General features: G+C 38.7%; 1 protein-coding gene across 2 annotated transcripts; it reads right to left on the bottom strand.

Annotated features, from left to right (window-relative positions):
• Positions 1 to 334: 334 nt before the first annotated feature.
• On the bottom strand, positions 335 to 15470 carry PDCL3 (phosducin like 3). 2 transcript variants are annotated; one of them, XM_072614674.1, is made up of 7 exons: positions 15236 to 15437; positions 10263 to 10395; positions 8601 to 8670; positions 6898 to 6988; positions 5842 to 5985; positions 4613 to 4821; positions 335 to 722 (listed from the first exon to the last, which is right to left on the bottom strand). In XM_072614674.1, coding segments are annotated over exons 3-7 (588 nt in total). In that variant the 5' UTR covers positions 8602 to 8670; positions 10263 to 10395; positions 15236 to 15437; the 3' UTR covers positions 335 to 579. The 2 variants fall into 2 exon arrangements, with proteins under 2 accessions (XP_072470775.1, XP_072470774.1); XM_072614673.1 differs by lacking the exon at positions 8601 to 8670 and having other exon boundaries at positions 15236 to 15470.
• Positions 15471 to 19635: the final 4165 nt, after the last annotated feature.

Genomic DNA, 19635 nt, shown 5'->3' with positions numbered 1-19635 from the left:
GGAGAGGTGTGATAGAAGGGAGACTGAGGAAAGGAGTAATTGGAATGCATAATGTCTTGGAGTGGGTGGAGGGGAGGGAAGGGGAAAAATTTGCAACCCAAAATCTTGTGGAAGAGAACGTTGAAAACTAAAAATAAATAAATAAATGATTTTTAAAAAAAAATCCCACAATGTGTTCACAAAATCCAGTTGAAAAAATGTTCTGTGTATTTTACTCACAAAGAGAAAAAGAACTCTCCAAATTAATTTTATAGCATAGTTACATGGAAATAAATGCATACTTAGTTATACTTGCTATAAAATATGAGAAATAAACTGAAATTATTTGCCATGATATATTAATTTGTCATTTATTTTTTAAAAACCTCCGGTACTATGTGTCATTGTTCTTAAAGATATAATAAGATATCCAGCATCCATTATTTCTAAGGCATGATAAATTTTGAGTTTAATTTTTAAAAGGTTAAAAAACATTTTTTTCTAATAAAAAGATTTTATTTCTGTTTTTCAAGTTTAAAAAATTCTAGAGAAGTTCACCATTCCAAGAATGTTCGGTAAAGGAATAAAAAAATAAGGAAATTAGTCATCTTCTGAATCACTTTCTTCCTTTGTTGGAAGAGAGCACCTGACTGAGGACATCAATTTATCTTCAATCTGTTTCTTGGGATTTTCCTCTAGATCAGTTTTGATGGCTCCAGATTCAGAAAGTTTCCACTCCAGTTCTGTAAGATAAAAGGGGGGAAAAGCAAATGAATTTATTTTCTTGCTGAGATAGTTCATTCAAATTTGTAAAACATTTCCCACATGGAAACCACAGCTAGCTTAAGCTGAAAAGCACTATTAAAAAAAAATCACAACTGTTAATAAGGAAAAGATAATAATACCAAATCTACATGAAAATAAGAAGATAAAATTATTTTTCTCTAGGCTCAACAGTTTCTTAGATTGAACAACTAACTTCTCAGAGAAAAACAGACAGTAATTCTACACAACAAAAGAATGTTTCCTCTATCTTGCTGGCAATGTTTAAATCTAATTCCAGTTAGAAAAAAATTATCAAACTTGCTATTTTCTTGTTTTCAAGTAATTCACTGAACTTAGCATCAAAGGGAAACAGAAAAATTTGTCATAAAGATGACTGAATTTCACGATTACCAGCCTGAATCAATACATACGTCCTAGTGACTGAAAAACTCAATTAAGAAATGGAAAAACTGGTTGCTGAAGCTATCGTTACTATTTTCTCTCTGAGATTTACAATCAGAGTGAGCTCTCCATGCGGTGGTGGGCCCTCCTGAAGCAAAACTAAATGATTTATTTCTGTACTGTAGAAGGAAAAATTCAGAGAGAATCTATTCTGTGTTTCTGCATGTATAATTGGAACAAAATAGTGTTGTTAGTCTTTAAATTGAATTCATACGGTGATGCACTAATAAAGCACCATGAATGAAATCTGACACTGTATAACTGAATTCATTTTTCAATCTCTACAGAATGCTTTAGTCAATATTTTCAGTTGTAGGTACCTAGGTGATTATGGAAGTTCAACTCAGATCCCTGAGAATAAAATGGTGTCATACTACACAAAGCTTCATTTAAAATCTGTGACTCTTTAACCACTAGTTTTTATGAAAGATTTCATAAAAGGCTACTACAGGTATTAATTTTGTATGTAGCTGAAAGATCTGCACTGGACTCAACAGTTTTTTGGCAGAACAGATGCCTTGCTACGTCATACCTATTTTAATTAGAAACAGTAGGAAAGGTTAACCATGTCTATAAAATGCCAAAGAAGTCTTCTCCCATTCAAGAAATCTCACCTACTAAAATTGAGCAACTCCCACATTCTACCACATTTGAGACCTTAAATACTATCACAATTCTGCTCTTCATGCTAAAAACTTAGGAAAAATAAAAAGCATATGTAGTCTTCAATCTTTATAAATAAATAATAGTCTGTAAAAAGCCAGTCTACCATAGTGGATAGAGAACTGACTTCAAAGCCAGGGGTCCTGGGTTCAAACCCTGCCTCTAATATATACCAGCTGTGTGACGTGGCACAAGAAACACTTTCAGTATTCAAGGCAACTCTTTAAGACTGTAAGTTGCAAAGAAGCAGCTAACTTTATTAAAGTAGGGGTAGAGGGAATTTTCCTCAAGGAAGTATTCTCCATACCAATGAAATCATAGGTCCAATACCTATCTCAGTCTGTATATATGTAAAAATATAATGTGTTCAGTAAAATTTCATATGATTGTTAGCATTAAGAATAACATCTAGCAGGATTTTGTCAGGAATTACAATGTGACAAAAGTTTAGTATGCCTATCTCAGTCTCTCCTCACTTCTCTCAACTTCCTTTTTTTCTTTCTTTGGTCTCCCCAAAAAGTGAACTTATCATCTATGACACAGCCTCAAGGCCACATGTGGCCCTCTAGGTCCTCCAGTACAGCCCTTGGAATCCAAGCTATGAAGTTTTGGTCAAAGGGCCCACATTTGAGGACCTAGAGAGCTATGTGTGGTCTCGAGGTCACAGGTTCCCCACCCGTGCTCTATGCCGATGACACCCACACTGATATATCCAGCCCTAGCCTCTCCTGAGCATCAGTTCTGTAATTAACTTCCTACTGGAATTTGAAACCAGTTGTCCTACTGGCATGTCAAACTCAACAAATCCAAACCAGAACTCATTTTTCCCCATGCCCTTCCCCAATCCTCTTCTTAATTTCTCTATTTCTATTAAAGGAACCACCATTCTTTTAGTCATTCACTCCACATAGCTTATCAGTGGCCAAATCTCATTTCTAATTTCCTAACCTCTTTCATCTCTATCCCCTTCTTTCCATTCACAGTCACCATCTCAGCATCAGTACTTGTTTCTTCCAGCCTGAACTATTACAATAATTGAGGGACAGCTAGGTGGTGCAGTGGATAGAGCACCACTGCAGCAGTCAGGAGGACCTGAGTTCAAATCTCACCTCAGACACTTGACATTCACTAGCTGTGTGACCTTGGGCAAGTCACTTAACCCCAACTGCCTCATCCTGGCTCATCTCCAGTCATCCTGATGAATATGGTCACTGGATTCAGATGGCTCTGGAGGAGAAGTGAGCCTGGTGACCTGCACAGCTCTCCCTCACTCAAAACAAAGTCAAGTGCAAATCAAGTCATCATTTCTCTGATGGCATGGTCTTCTTCAGCAACGAAGGACGAACACACACACACACACACACACACACACACACACACACACACACACACACACACTAGTCTAACTGGTCTCCTTGCCTCAATCCTCTCCACACTATATCCCATTCTCCAGACAGCCACCAAGGTGATTTTTCTAAAGCAAAGGTCTGAGCCAAGTCATTTCCCTGATCAAGCAACTCTAGTGCCTTCCTATTGTCTAAAGAATCAAACATAAGCTCCTCTCTTTCACAATTAAAGCCAAAGAGCTAGGTGGTAGTTAGGTGGCAAATGAGCTGTGGGACCCTGAGGAAATCATCTAACTTCTTTCTACCTCAGTTTCCTCATTTGTAAAATGGACATAATAATAGCAACTACCTCCCATGATTGTTATGAAGACCAAATGAAATAACTTGTGTAATAATACTTTGCAAACCTTAAAGTACTAAAATGCTAACTATTATCACTTATCACTTCACAATCTGGCCTCATCCTACCTTTCTAGCCTTATTATACATTATTCTCCCCCATAGACTCTGTGGTCTAACCACACTAGTGTCCTTGCTGTCCACACATGACACTCCACCTCCCATCTCTATGCCTAGAATGCTCACCCTCATCATCTCTGCCTCTTAGAATTCCCAATTTCCTTCAAAGCTCAGACAGCACAAGCCCCTTCTGTATATGAGTCCTTTCCTGATTCTCCCAGTTTATGGTGTCTACTTCTCCAAAATTACACTGCATCTCTTTATGTGTGTGTATGTGTATGTATGTATATGTATGTGTGTGTATGTGTGTGTGTGTATGTATGTGTGTATGTGTGTGTGTGTGTGTATGTGTGTGTGTGTGTGTGTGTGTGTGTGTGTTTATTTATGTGCACTGTCTCCCCTGACAGAACTGCAAGCTCCTTGAACGCAGGAACAGTTTCCCTCTGTCTCTATAGCTAGGCAATTTTCTGAGATTCTAAGTTGCAGATAAGGTTCAACCATCAACGGCGGACAGAGATTCCTCACCTGTGAAGTCCCTCTACCAATGAAATCACAGGTCTAGGCCCTATCGCTAATATAGCGCCTAGCTCAGCAGGCCCTTAATAAATTCTTGTTGATTATCTATCACTAAAAATTCTTATGTAAACAAATAAAAAAAAGCAATGGCTTGATGGTGGCATTTTTTAGCAATGTAGCCTTTAAAAAACCACAACTACCGTAGGTTAATGGCTGACCAAAGACAAACAAAATACATCACCCATTAATGGGAAAGTATTTTTTTTCTCATCACTGATCGAAACACTACATGTGTTTCTTGCCTCTCAAAAATGTGTTAAAACAAATATGAACTGAGCTACACTACTGTATCATAACTGTGGGACCCAAAATCTTGAAGGTTTTGTGTGGAATTTCTCTCCTTTCAGATTATAACTACTTACCATCCCTTGTCAGGTTCATGCCACCAAATACTAGAGGACCAATAAACTGGGCCTTGATATCACCCTCAAGGTAGACAAATATTGTGGGTAGATTCCTATCAGGATAGTTGGGTATGCAAGTTGTTGAAATAGACTTGATAAATTTCATATCAGGAAACTTTCTTGCAAGTCCACTAAAGTGCTGGTTTATAAGTGTACATAGAGGGATTCTGTAAAATAGAAAATCAACAAAAGAAACCAATACTATGATGTGAACAAAGTGAATAAAGTATTTTCATTCTCCCAATTCAGTAGCTTGAGTTCTATGTTGGCTAAGGTCAATTTAAAATTATTTTACTTCTCACAATTCAGTTTTTAAGATTGCTTCTCCTACCTGCTACATATTTTCCAAGAAGCAGATTTAATAGATTAATACAGAAAAGTAAAAAGAAGCTCTTGCAAAAAAAAAAACCCGCATACTGAAATACTATGCTAGGAAAGGAGTTTATACACAAGATCCAATTTTATTTTATGTGATAAATAACATAATTAACATAATTTTAATGTAAAAGGTACTTATCCTTTCCTTTTTAAATGAAACCTGCTAAAATCTTCAGAATCTAGAATTTATGTGGTCGGACCATCTAGAGGTATAGAAAATGGCAAAAATAGTTGAAAATTACTATGTCAGTTACTACATAACTACAGCAGGAGCCAAGGGATTCACAAAAATGACTAATTAGCTGATTCTTGAATTCTATCGGATCTCTCAGTTTCTCAACATAAGCAAATATATCAGGAATCAAATTTTTCAATAAAAGGAAAGTTCTTGATTTTAGAGAGTAGGAGAAAAATTGCTAAGCCATAAATATAATAAATATGAAATCTATTCTAAAGTAAACATGTAGTTCAAAAAGAACTTCATATTTTTCATAACCTAATGGTTCACAAAATTCACATGGGTAGTAAAACAGGAGTGAATAGGATAGCACAGGCCTGCACAAGCTGTGCTAAAATATTCTCTACATTTTTTTTGTGGGCTGCCCAAAATCCTTTGGCATGCCACAAGCAGTCCATGGACTGCAGGTTGCGTAGGCCTGGGTTAGTATTAATAAGTCTTAAAATCTCAAGACTATTTACAAAAAAAAAAAAAAAATCTTAGCTAAGCTACTGATCAATGAAATCTAAAATGCCTACTCAAAGCCTCAAAAGCAAAGAAATACCTTTAAGAAAGCATAAGATTGACTTACCCTGGTTTGTAAAGGTGCAAGATTACCCACAAGCCTTTGCCAGCTTTGGTAACTTCCTCAACATAATCTTTCCCTGATATCTCCAAAACTTCTCCAAATTTGTTCTTTAGTTGAGTTGCTTTCCATTCTGCAAGTCTTTGTTGCCTGTAACATAGAAGGGTAGAGACAAAAACATGTGAAATTCACCAAACTCAAATTTTTAACTTACTCAAATTCAATTATATATGCTCAGTAAAAAAAACAAAAAACTCCAATGATTTGAACAGTACAAATGTCCACCATTCAAGGTGGCAAGAGTCCATCTTAAATAGGGCAGAGTACCCCCCACTCCACTCGTTGAGCAGGCACTCCACAGTGACTAAGATGGGAGACATAACTCTATCCAAAGTCAAGACCCTCCAGTGGACCCCAGTGTCCCTTTCTACCATTCCTAAGGTAGAACAAGAGAAATCCCCTCCAGCCCTGCCTTAGGCCCATCTCCCTTAACCCAGGCCTCCTGCAATTCTTATCTTGAAGACATGGCTCCAGATTGCCAACTTCCCTTAGCTACTGTACTTCACAGTCAATTTCAGGGATTCTATGCTCAGGGTAATTCTGACTACACAAAATTTTCACTACTGGTAATTTCTTAACCTGCAGCCTCGAGGCCACATATAGTCTTCTATATCCTGAAGTATGGCCCTTTGGTTGAATCCAAACTTCACAGAACAAATCCTTTTGTTCTGTTTGGGTTCAAAGGGCTGCCCTTAAGAACCTAGAGGGCCACATGTGGCCACGAGGCTGCAGGTTCTCCACCCTTTTTAGACCTGGCTTCCATGTAAGACGTGACTCTACTGTATGTATAACAAAATAATCTTATTTTGGAACTGGTTTTGTACGTACACTTTCATTAATTATGTTCAAGGAGTATGGTTTTATTTGTCTCACAAAAAAGAGAGCAAACTGTAGAGTAATTTATAATTCCTTCCAAATGTTATCTCATCTGGCAAATTACTTTCTCTAAGGACATATGCTTCATCATTATACAAAAGACCAAATAGTTCCCACAGATCTAACCTGTACATTTCAATAGCACGCTCATCTTCTTCATTAAATTCATCTTCGTTTTCTTCTAGTTCTTCCAACGTCATGTCTTCATATGTCTTCACTGAAATGAATCATATTAGCAATAGATAAAATTATCTGCAGCAAAGAATGGAAAACCAGTGTTACTTTGCAATATACTTTTATTTTCCCCTTCTTCCTCAAAGCAATGCACTCGCTCACTTTTATCAACCTCTGACTATTCCCCTTCTCCCCTAAAAAGCCAAAAATTAAATTAAATAATTGTGAACTTGAAAACACCGAGCAGAGCTGAAATGATTTATTCCCAAAGACACTGATGATCCTGTCTTACCAAATGCTTGCAGAACATCTCCACCTGGATGTTCCACGGGCATCCTGAATATCTAAAAACAGAAATCCTATCCCACTCCACTTGCCTGACCCAAATTTCCTATTTCTGTTGTGGGCACCAATCACTCAGATTCATAACCTTAAAGGTATCTTTGAGTATTCCCTCTCTCTCAACCCCCAATCAGTTGCCAGGTATTGCCAATAATCACTCAATCACATCTCCTGCATCTACCCATGCCTTTTCTCCCCTTAAGCAGCTTCTATTAGAGTTCAGGTCAGGACCTAAGTACATTTGGCCAAGACGACTGCAAAAGCTTTCTATCTGGTCTGCATGTCTCCACTTTCTCCCTTCCCATGCCCTCCACGTAGCTGCCAAACTGATATTCCTAAAACACAGACTTGACCTGGCTATGCCCCACCCTAAGCTTCTTCAATGTGTCCCTGCTTAAATAACCTGTACTTTTGACACTGCTGTCATTTAGGGATACAGACTTCATCACCCACCTACCCCCGTCATTATCAAATGAGCCTTCTCTTCTAATAAAGAAAAACAATTAAGCAAAACCAACTGACCCTATCAAACAGGATAAGTCCCATTCCATATCCACTCATTCACCCAGGGAATGTACTTTTTCATCTTTTCTCTGAGGCTATGATGGGTAATTATGACTGCTCACTATTAAACTCTTTAATGGCTCCCTATAGTTTCTAGAATAAAATTCCAAATCCCTAGTCTGATATTTAGACCATTCCATCCATCCACTTCTATAATGATATTTCGTCTATTCAGGTCAAACTGGTCTGCCAGATATTCCCCATACGTGAATTCTATATGAACTCCTTTGAATAGGTACCCCCACATCAGCAATGTATTGCTTCTTCAACTATACTTGACAGAATCTCTAGTTTCCTTCAAATACAGCCCAGGTTCCTTCTCTTACACCATGCTCTCCCTCATCCCTCCAGTTATGAGAACTGTCTTCTTCCTGAAATTACTTACTTTACGGTATTTGTATTTACTTATTCATGTAGATGTTTGCTTTTCGATCCCCAGGGCCTTACCCTGAGCCTTGAACATAAGAGACACTCTATATGTTTGGTGAATTAGACTTAATAAAGCTTCAAGACATTAGTAAGGAGTGCCCAGAATGAAATTTAGTCTTCCTGATTCAATTTCAAAAAAATCTAGGAATAAGGAGCCTCAAATTAAAAGTTACATATCTATAAGGAGTCTAAGAAATCATCTGGTGATTTACACAAGAGTGGGCAACCAATTTTCAAAAGTATAGTTATCTTAAAAGAGGAAGCATGACACAGTGGTCAGAGGGTTGGACTTGGGTTTCATTCTTGACTGTGATACTTACTAGCTTTGGGACCTTGTTCATGGCATTTATCTTTCTGAGCTTCAATCGAGACTGATCAACAATCAAATGGCTGATAAACACCAAAAGCAAATGCATTAGAAGTTCTTCCATCAAAAAATGCCAATGAAACACTTAAGTAAAAGCAAACAAACTTAGACTGACTGTTTTTAAAATCACCATCTAAAGTCATAGGATCCATCAACATCTCCATCTTCATAAGGAGCCAAGGAATCAAAGATGTGAGGGAGTTAAGGGGGTGTGGAAAGAGAATGTACTGTTGGCTGCACTGGTCCAACATTCTGGAAAGCAATTTGAAACTGTGCTCAAAAAGTCACTAAATGGTACATTCCTATGCCCAGCAATATTTCTACAACAATAACTAGCATTTATATATTTCACTAAGATTTGCAAAATGCATTACAAAAATTATAAAATATAAATATAAAATTAATTTTATCCTAATAATAACCCTGGGAAGCAGGTGATACTATCTGCATTTTATAGATGAGGAAACTGAGGCAGGCAGATTGTATATAGGACTGTGCATAGGATTACACAGCTAGTTAATATCTGAGGCTGCATTTAAACATGGGTCTTTCTGACCCCAAGGCAGCATTCCATCCACTGCTCTTTTCACCTTTTCACCTGCTACCTACCACTGCCAGGCCTATCCCCAAGAGAGAAAAGAAAGAAAGGAAAAGGGCTCACATATGTAAAAAATATTCTTAGTAACACCTTTTGTTATAGCATCAACTGGGAAATGGTTTACAAATTATACTATATGAATATAACAGAGTATCACTAAACCATAAGAAATGACAAAAGGGATGGAGTCAAAGAAACCAGAGGAGACTTTTGTGAAATGAAAGAGAGAAATGAATAGAAGCTGGAGAATAATGTATATGATGATTACAATATTATGAAGAAAAACAACTCTGAAAAACCCCAGAACTCTTGCCAATGTAATGATCAATAATGATTCCAAAGCAGGAACAATATTCACCTCCTGAAAGAACAGTAATGGACCAGAGATGCAGAATGGGACATGCGTGTCTGGACATGGACAAAAATGGGTCTGTTTTCTTGACTGCGGCTTAGTTGTATGAGGGAGGGTGTTTTTTTTGATGTTGTTTTTTTAACTGGGAGTACTGGGTTAGTGATAGTGAGGTCAAAATGTAAAATAATAAAAAGAAGAATGTCATTGATTTTCTTTTTAATGCACAGAAGAAAAGGAAGTTCAGAAAGAAATATGAAAGCAGGATAATTTACAAGAACTTACTATAGACTTTAAAAATGTACAAGTCATCTATAATAAAAATTCAGAGTTCTATGTAGAATCTTTTTTCTCTCCTTCTTGGTATACAGAAATGTTTGTCAAGTTCATAATAATAATTTTTTTCAACGTAAGTGGTATTAGAAATTACTTAGTGCAACCAATTCCCATCCCCACAAGTTTACAAATGAGCAAACCAAGGTCCAGAGAGGTCAATATGAACCATTCATAGCCACAGAGCTGATCTGAGGCAGAACCAGTACTAGAACCAAAGCCTCATGTCTACTTTAATCTAAGACTTTTTCCACCATAACAAGTGCTTGAATTTAAAAAAAAAACAAACCAACCTAGATAAATAAAGAATAATCAAGGTAATGAGCTGAACCCACCTATTGATTGCTGAAGGATGTGTTCCTCTTCTTCTTCTTCCCTCTTCTTTTCCAGATCTTTCAAACTTTCCTTTGGGGGCAATATGCCCTTCTTGCGCAGGATGTCATTCCACTCGGTGTCTGCATTGGGGTCCTAAAACAGTAAGATCAAGGATGACTTTAGGGACATCAGGTTTAACAATAGTCCAGTGATGTAATTGCCAAAGTAGGGGCCAGGAGGCAGAAGTGGCTTACAACAGGGGGTATAGACAGACAACCGATTTTTCTTGGTTCAGCTTTCATTCTACTTTCCATACTCCTGGGCGAGTATGTATGTAACTCCTCTCAGGAATTCTGCTCCCAAGCCTTCTCTTGTTTTGCTGTCACTCTCTTTTCCTCTCCAAACATCTCCTAACATTTACTTAGTAAATGGTAAATAGTAGCTAGTCATGGAAGAGCATGATCTAGCCTGGTGGGACTGTGGAAGAATCACTTCATATGATTCTCTAACTCAATTCTGATCTTCAGTTTAAGATTAAAGAATCAAAATTTTAATTCAAGTATATACACATGGAAGCCTCGAAGTGATATGAGAGTAAAGACGTACCAATAGCCAGAAAATCTAGGTTTTAAAGAGATCCCCAATCATGAGACGCAAGCAGGTATGATTCTCTCAGGAAGTCCAAAGGATACCATGTCAAGGTATGTCAAAGATGCCCGAGGACAGGTACTGATTTACAATCTAACTCTACGCTCTTTGTAAAAATGCTTATAAGGTTGCATCTTTAGGAAGATCATGTAAAATTGTCTCAATTTATAGGGTGCCTTTTAATACCTTTGAATTTTGGTTAGAAATTTAGCTAGAAATGTCTCTGGAAGTTCATGTAATTTTTAAAAATTCTTTTTAACATTATTCTGACAAACATTCTAAACTTCTCTCTGCTCCCCCTGTGCATTTTTTAAATGTTCCATTAGTTTTTTTCTCTCTTCTTTCTTTCTTTTTGGGGGGGTCATCAGGAATATTAAGTAATCATGAATAATACCTCTCTTCACACAAAAACCCATCCTCAAATTCAAAGTCAGTACTCAAAATTCAGAAAAATGCCCAAAGTGACCTCAAGATAGAAAAAGTCTGAGGGTAATCAGCAAAGAGCTATGCACATTTATTCAATCAATCGACCAGCATTTATTAAGTATAAACTATGTGCTAAGCACTGTGCTAAGTGCTAGGGATAAAGATACAAAGACAGAAAAAGAACAGTCCCTCCTCTCAAGGATCTTACAAGGTACTGTAAACATAAAAACATGATGGAACATGTGAATAAATGAGTATACAAAATAAAAATACTAAAAAATTCCTTAAAGGAGAAGGCATTCAGGTCACTGGTGGAGGAGGGGGACACAGTAAAAAAGATGGCACTTGAGCTGAGTTTTAAAGGAAAGTAGAGATTCTAAGAGGCTGAGGTGAACAGGGAACACATTCCACTAGGGGGACCACCCAGGAAAAGGCACAGAGAGAGGTGATATGATATTGTGTATAAGAGGAACTATGTATAAAAGGCTATAAAAGTGAGCTAGAAGGGCTTTAAATGCCCAGTTTGTGAACGACTACAAAGGCTAAACAGAAATTTATTTCTGACCCTAAAAAGGAGGCAACAGAGTTTACCGTATAGGGGTATGATCTGATCTTGAGGAATATCACTTGGGTACCTGGCAGCTGGGTGGCTCAGTAGATAGAGCACTGGGCTTGGACTCAGGAAGGCTCATCTTTCTGATTTCAAATCCTACCTCAAACACTTACTAGCTGTGTGAACCTGGGCAAATCACTTATCCCTGTTTGCCTGAGTTTCCTCATCTCTAAAATAAGCTGGAGAAGGAAATGGCGAACCACTCCAGTAACTATGACAAGAAAACCTCAAATGCAGTCGTGAAAATGATTGAACTGACCTGAATCTCCTGAATATCAGTCCAAACTTACCAACTGCCCACAGGACATCTACACCTGGATGCCTCATAGTGAACACAAACTCACTTCCCCACTCCCATCCTCCAAAACCTGTACACTCCTCCTCCAAAATTCTCCATTTCTGTTAAGGTATCACCTTACTTCCAAAGCCCAGGTTCACAATCTTGGAATCATCCTTGACTTTTCCCTCTTCCTCAACCCCCATATCCAGTCCTTCCTATCCCAACAATTTTCCACATGTATGTTTTTCTTTACAATTACATAACCCCTAACTTAGTCATCACATCTGGCCCAAACTATTGTAATAGCTTCCTAATTGGTCTGTAATAGCTATTGTAATAGCTTCCTAACTGATCTGCCTCCCTACCTTCCCTCCAAGTTATCTCCTACAGAACAGCTAAATTTATATTTCTAAAACAGAGCTGATTATGACACCCCATGCCCTACACACTCAAAAAAAAAATCCCTGTCTGCTGAGATAAAATAAAAACTCCTCAACCTGGCATTAAAAGCTCTCCACAATCAAGTTTCCACCTCTTTTTTCCCACACTCATTTTCTCTCCCTTTCAGTGTAAATAGCCTCCTAGATGTTCCCACTCCCATCTCTGGGCCACATAGAATGCACTCCCGCATCACATCATTTCTTAGAATCCCGATTCTTTCGAAGTATAGCACATGGGCCGTTGCATGACAGCCCCAGTTATTGGCAGTCTTTCCCTTTTACTACTATGTATTTACTTGAGTAATCTCCTTAAAAATAGAAATTGTCTGTTTTTTATATCCACATCCTTAGACCAATGGGACATAGGGGACTCTTAAATGCTTGCTCATTATGTATCCCTTCCAGTTCCTAGAACAGTTAACACTTGTGGAGTGTTTAACAAGTGTGAATCCTCCAGTAACAATAAAACAACAAAATCCCATAAAAGTTATGAGCGTGCTGTTTCTCAAGTGTGAGATAAGCTTTAAGCTAGGGAAAATTCAGCCTTATATACTCCCTTCAGTTAATAAACTGCAAGAAAAAATGGATCCTGTGGCAACCCAGGATTTGTGACTGGAGAACCTCGGTTCAAAACCTACTTCTGTCACTTTTCTCTGGGACCCCACGCAAAATCACTTAACCTCTCTAAGTATCTTTTTGGTCAGATGTAAAAAGATGATGATTAGATCTCCTCTAAAGAAATATAAGACAGGGACAGGATCTGACATGTGATTTCATGAATATCAGTAACTCCCAGAGGAGTAAACTCCTTCTACCCAGGCAGGTCAGTCTATTTTCTGCATTTTTTTAAGAGTTGGGGGGTGGGGTGGGGGGCATACTGAGAAGTAACACCCTTCAGTTGCAGAGATGGGACTTGAACCCAAGTCTCTCTGGCTCTGAGAATAGCTCTCTGTGTATGCTACCCTCTCATGATTTAAAATGATCCACTACAATTAATCTAGTTTTGCGTTTGTTTGTTTTTTCCAAATGGACAGAATAATCTCTAAGACAACCAGAGCAGCAGCTAGGTGGTGCAATAGAGTTGGCCTCAGACACTAGTATAGTAGTAAGACACTGGGCAAGTCACTTAACCACAGCCTGCCTCCATTTCCTCATCTGTAAAATGGAGATAATAAAAGAACCTATCTCCCAGGGTGGCTGTGAGAATGAGACATCTGTAAAGTGCTTTGCAAACCTTAAGGCTTCTTTCAAAGCGCAGCTCAGGGGCTATTTCTTACAAGAAGCTTTTCTGGATGGCCCCAGTTATTGGCGTTCTACCTGTCTTATTACTTCATATTTACTTGAATAACCTCCACTAGAACAGGGGTTGTTTGCAAAGCTACTCTGCAAGCTTTGCAATTGTTGCAAATGCTAGCTGCTATTATTACTAATATTATCATTAACTGCTCTTTATTGTTTCCAACTTTCGATTTGTTTATGGTCAACAGCGTTACAGTTTCTCCAAATGGGGAACAGATAATAAAATGTATGACATTTGGGGTGGGGAATCTGCAGCCTCAAAGTCACAGGTGGCCTTTTGATGGAGTCCAAGTTTTACAGAACAAATCCTTTCATGAAGAGGATTTGTTCTGGGAAGTGTAGGGCTGGGAGGGCCACATGTGGTTTCCAGGTCACAGGTGACCCACCTCTGGTTTGAGGGGAAAAATTTTTAAATCCAAATGATACGTTTTTGTGATTTCAATCTTATAAGTGAGAAAATTACCTCTGCTAATTCTGGTCAGCACCTTCGCTGCGACTTAAAAGGTTTTTTTCACCTTTTTATATGTCATGGACCCTTTAATCAGTATGGCAAATCTCAGAATATTTTAAAATATTTTATTATAAATTATATATTTTAAAATATTCAGAGAAATACAAATAAAATCAATTCTTTTGAAATAAAACGTTACAAGCTAATAGGTTTTTTAAATGAAACCAATTATAATGAAATGATTATAAAAAAATTTTTTTAACTTCTTGAACCTCAAATAGAGAACCAGACTTTGAGGTTAAATGACTCGGTCAGGGTCACACACACAAAAAACTGGAACTCAGCTTTTTTTTTTTTTTTTTTAAATCATCGTTGGATAATGACTAGCGAACACTTCCACTGCGCTTTAAAGCTTTGCTTTACAATTATCCGCATCTTATTTTTTCATGTAATTCAGGAAAAAGTTAATTTTAAAACATGATCCCCATTTTACAGATGGGGAGCCTGAGGCGGAGATGAAGTGATTTACCCAGGATCTAATAAGTACTGGAGGCTGGATTTGAATTGCCGTATCCCTGGCCCTAGGTCTAGCGGTCCACACCTCCAGAAAGCGACAAATAATAGCGCTGATAATAACAGTATTAAAAGCCGAGTTGCCAGCAGTAGCAGCGGCCACACACTCCCCCACTGCGCCTGCGCCACGCCCCGCGGCGGTCTCGAGGCCGCACCCACAGCCGCGTGTCCCGCGGGCATCCGGGCCAAACCTCGGCCCCGGGGGAATCCGGGGTCGGGGGTCGTCTGCTCCTCTTCCTCCCTTCCTCCCTCCCTCCCCTCACCTGCATGTCGTCGCCAAAGCCCTCAGGTAGGCCAGAGCGCTCTGTTCCTCAATCCCAGTTTGCCCTCAGCCCTCAGTTGTCACCGCGCAGGCGCAAGGCCAACCCATCCCATTCCCGGCCTAGGACCACGCCCCCAACAGCTGCACTCCCTAAACTAGGCAGCCTCGGTTTGGCCAGTCCGGGAAGGACCTCGGGAGTATGCGCACAGGGCGCCGGAGAGGCGCTTTTTTTTTTTTTTTTAGGTCATGCGCAGAATATCCTGTACGTCTGAGTCAGCATCTGTGTCATGCGCAGAATTCCTAGAGGGCGTGGTTTCGTATTTAGGTTATGCGCACAACGCCCCGGTTTCCGCTTAGACTTCGCGAGTTGGTTGCCCTGCCCCCAAGCTGCGAGATTTCCTTATAAGGGCCGAAGCGCCCGCCGAAGAACCCTGGGGTCACCTGAGTAGGCGGGGAGGCCCTTATGCCCTCCTCCCTCCTCACCCAGCTCGTTGTGTAACCTATCCAATTCTTAATGATTCAAGTATAAAAATCAGGATCCCCAAGAATCGCGCCGCTCCTTGGAGAGTCCAGCAGGGGGCACCATGTCTGCGCATTTCTGTGCCAGACTCCACCCTCCATGCGGGCAGCCGCGTGGTCCTCCCGGCGTCTGGGTGAAGCCTGGTGTTCTGCGCAGAGCGGGGTGCGCAGTACGTGTTGGCTAAATGAATGAAGCGCAGTGCCCCGCTGGGAAAAGCGCTGGCTTTGGAGTTAGGAGACGTGGGTTTGAATACAGACCTTAACTAGCACATAACTAGTGTTTTTCTTTCTTTAAGCTTGAGGTTTCCTCGTGTGTAAAATAAAGGAGTTGTAAGAAATTATTTGTAGGATCCTTGCTAGCTTTAAATTCTCCAAAAGCGCCAGGTACCCAAAGGCTCCTGCATTCATTTGTAAAAGAAATATTTACTAAGGTGCTACCTTTGGCTATGGATACAAAGATGATAATGACAGTCTACAAGCTAGGGAGGTGATACTTGCACATACAGATAATGCAGTTAAGGATACAATGTATCGTTGCATACATAATTTATACTTGTGTAGCAGATTGTGCAATTCAGAGAAGCCCTACCCTAGAGGGGTTTTCAATGAAATGAGGAAGGTTAGAGGGAAAGGTGACCACTTGACACTGGTAAAAGATAATACTGTTACCCACTTTCTACGATTTGGTAAGGTCAGTATTTATAGCTAGCATTTATATAGTGTTTTAAGGTTTGTAAAGTGCTTTACAACTATCTCATTTAATCATAACAACCCTAGAATCTAGGTTCTATTATTATTCTCCGTTTTACAGAAGAAGAAATTGAGATTGAAAGTTTAAGTGGCTTGCTCAGGAACACACAATAAGCCTCTGAATTTCTGACTCCAAGTTCAGCACTTTATCCACTGCACCACCTAACTGCCAGGTATTTTGAGTGCTTTTTCCATTCTCTTCCGTGGAGGACTTCTTTGTGGCTAGTTGGTTTAGTGGGAAAAACAAAATGAAACAAAATTAAGGGAAGGGACTCTATGCTGGGGCTTAGTGCCACTAACTCAATTTAACAAATATATATTGACCCTACTATTTGTAAGGCACCCTGCTAGATGGCAGAGATAAAAGGAATTTGTGATTTTAAGTAACTTGCATTTTACTGGGGTGATACACTATACAAAGCATATTCATATCTAAGGATCTGTGATGCCATAGCTTTAGTTCACTGGCAACAGTACAGTTTGCAGCCCAGCCATGGCTGCCATCCTCTTGTCCTCTTATAGAATCTCTGCAACGGGTCCACCTCTATAGGAATCATTCTTCCTTAATTTCTCCTAACATCTCTAAGATACAACTGGAACGCACATAGATAGATAGATAGATAGATAGATAGATAGATAGATAGATAGATAGATAGATAGATAGATAGATAGATGATAGATAATTTTCAAGTTTGAGTTGCAAGTTCTCTCCTTGTCTCCCTTCCCCTATTCCTGAACTGGTAAGCAATCTGATATAGGTTATACATGTGCTATCATGTACCACACAACCAGGTCTTTCTGACTCCAGACCTAGTGCTCTATCCACTAAGTCATCTTTAGCTGCTGGTACCTTGTAGGAAAAGAGCCTTTAATGTAACATTTTGATCTACTAAATCACATGCTATTTCATAATCAACAATCTTTAAACACAATGAGATTGTATATTCTCTACATCTTTCAGTTAATTATAAAGTGATAAAGGAGAGGTCCGTTGCTGAATATAACTTGTAAAAATCTACTTGCTCTCTACTAATACCCTCAATATGGATACTTTTGATTTCTGTAATATATATACAATATATATATGTTTGTGTATGTATGTATGTGTGTATGCATATGTGTAAGTATATATGTATGTATGTGTGTATATGTATATGGAGAAAGAGAGAGATAGAGAGAGAAAGAGCATAGCAGTTTGTTTTTTAATTTCTCTCAGTGATCTTTTTTTTCAGTGTTAATAAGGAATTTTTGGCATGCTTTCGATATCTTCCCCTCTTTCAGATTCTTTATATTGAGAATCCCTCAATTATTCCCACACTTGTGTCCCCTCCAGCACCACTTGGTCCAATATGTCAGCTTTCCCAGTGTTTGTCCACTTTAGGGCCACTTCTCCTTCCCCTATAAACACATCTAGGACTGTAGGTTTAGGGTTGAAGTATAGTGGGTCTGTTGTTCTTGATGAAAAAAAAACCAATTGATTGCTATAAATTTTGCAAATCTTTTTAATTTTAGCCCTTAGGATGGCTTTGCTAAGTTGAACGACTTACCAAGTTTTCTTTGAATTCTTTTCTCCAGTTCTTTTCTCATCCCATGCTTTCCTGCAAATAATCATCCATCATCCTTCTTTGTAAGATTTTACAGACATTAGTCTTCTAATCTGATGTTGCCTTTGGCAGCCATCTCTCTCCATCTGGCAAGTTAAGTCAGATGTTTGCTGACTGTGATGCTTTGTGGGTTTTTTGGGTCTTCATGTGGTGACAATTCATTTATATTCGTTAAACTTCTTTATAAAAGTACTACAATGAGTCATAATAATTATTATGTTATATATGTCGTCCATTTTCCATTTCTGACTATCAGTTTCCTGTTTAAATGGTTCACAATTGATACAATGTCGTTTCTTTCTTTACCATTCTTTCTCTCTCTTTTACTACTTCCAATTTTCGTCCTGACTAGTTTGGTGGTTTGACTCTACACAGATTGCAGTTTAGAAATAACTCCCACACCAATGACAAGTTTAGTCTGTCCAGACAGAATCTATTTTAGTTATTTTGATGTTATTTGGTGTTCACCATGTGCAGGACCTAACAATTCTTTTCTTAAAGAAAATGACCATGGTGTAAAGGCATGAGGCTTTGTTTTAATCTACAAATCTTTGTTCTATCTTATTTTGTCTTCTTGAACTATGTTTTGTAAGTAAAAAATATGTGCAAAGTCATTTCAGAAAGGAGATAATTAGAGGGTTGATCAAGAAAGGCTTTATGTAAGAGATGGCCCCTGAATTTTGTTTTAAAAGAAGCTAGGGATTCTGGTAAAAGGAGATGAAAAGGGGGTAGCTTTTTGGTTTGTTTGTTTTTTGCCTTTCTTTGTATCCCTATAACTTAGCAAATTACTGGAACACAGTAGGGGCTTAATAAGTGCTTATTATTTATCAATAGTATTATTAACTAATATTAATAATATAACAACACAGTAACTATTTAACTGCTACGAAATGCCCCATTTGATCTTACTTTAGTCTTACCCATTTGGTTTATACCCCCAATTGTAAGATTATATGATTGCACTGGCAGTTATTTAGCCTGGGCATGTGGTCTCTGATACTAGAACAGAAGAAAGTTACCTTTACCCATAGGGATAAAACTGAAGACCTTGGCTTCTAACGCCCTAAAATAACTCTAGCTCTCACCACATTGATAATTCCTTCCCAATATCTAGTTTTGGCCGTCGAGGCAGCCTAATCAAGAAACCCTCACATTTTGTGAGGGTGACCCTGGAGAGTCCTTTAATAAGAAAACCCACCTTTTAGAACTTTCTGTAGTGATACTGCAACTCAATATCAGTGTTGCAGCCACATTGTATAGTGTGAGCACTGATGGAGCCCTGGTCAAGGGCAAGTAGAAGGAAGCAAGAATGCTAGGATATGCTTCATAATGAGGAAGTCCAAGATACTTAGAACAAAATCATTTATTTGCAGCATCTATGTGTGTTCATCCTTCGCTGCTGAAGAAGACCATGCCATCAGAGAAATAATGACATGACTTGCACTTGACTTTGTTTTGAGTGAGGTAGGGCTGTGCAGGTCACCAGCCTCACTTCTCCTCCAGAGCCATCTGAATCCAGTGACAAGAT

Source organism: Notamacropus eugenii, chromosome 5, assembly GCF_028372415.1.
Source record: "Notamacropus eugenii isolate mMacEug1 chromosome 5, mMacEug1.pri_v2, whole genome shotgun sequence".
Classification (NCBI taxonomy): Eukaryota; Metazoa; Chordata; class Mammalia; order Diprotodontia; family Macropodidae; genus Notamacropus; species Notamacropus eugenii.
Note: the sequence above shows the minus strand (reverse complement) of the source record. Positions and strands in the feature narration are given on the sequence as shown.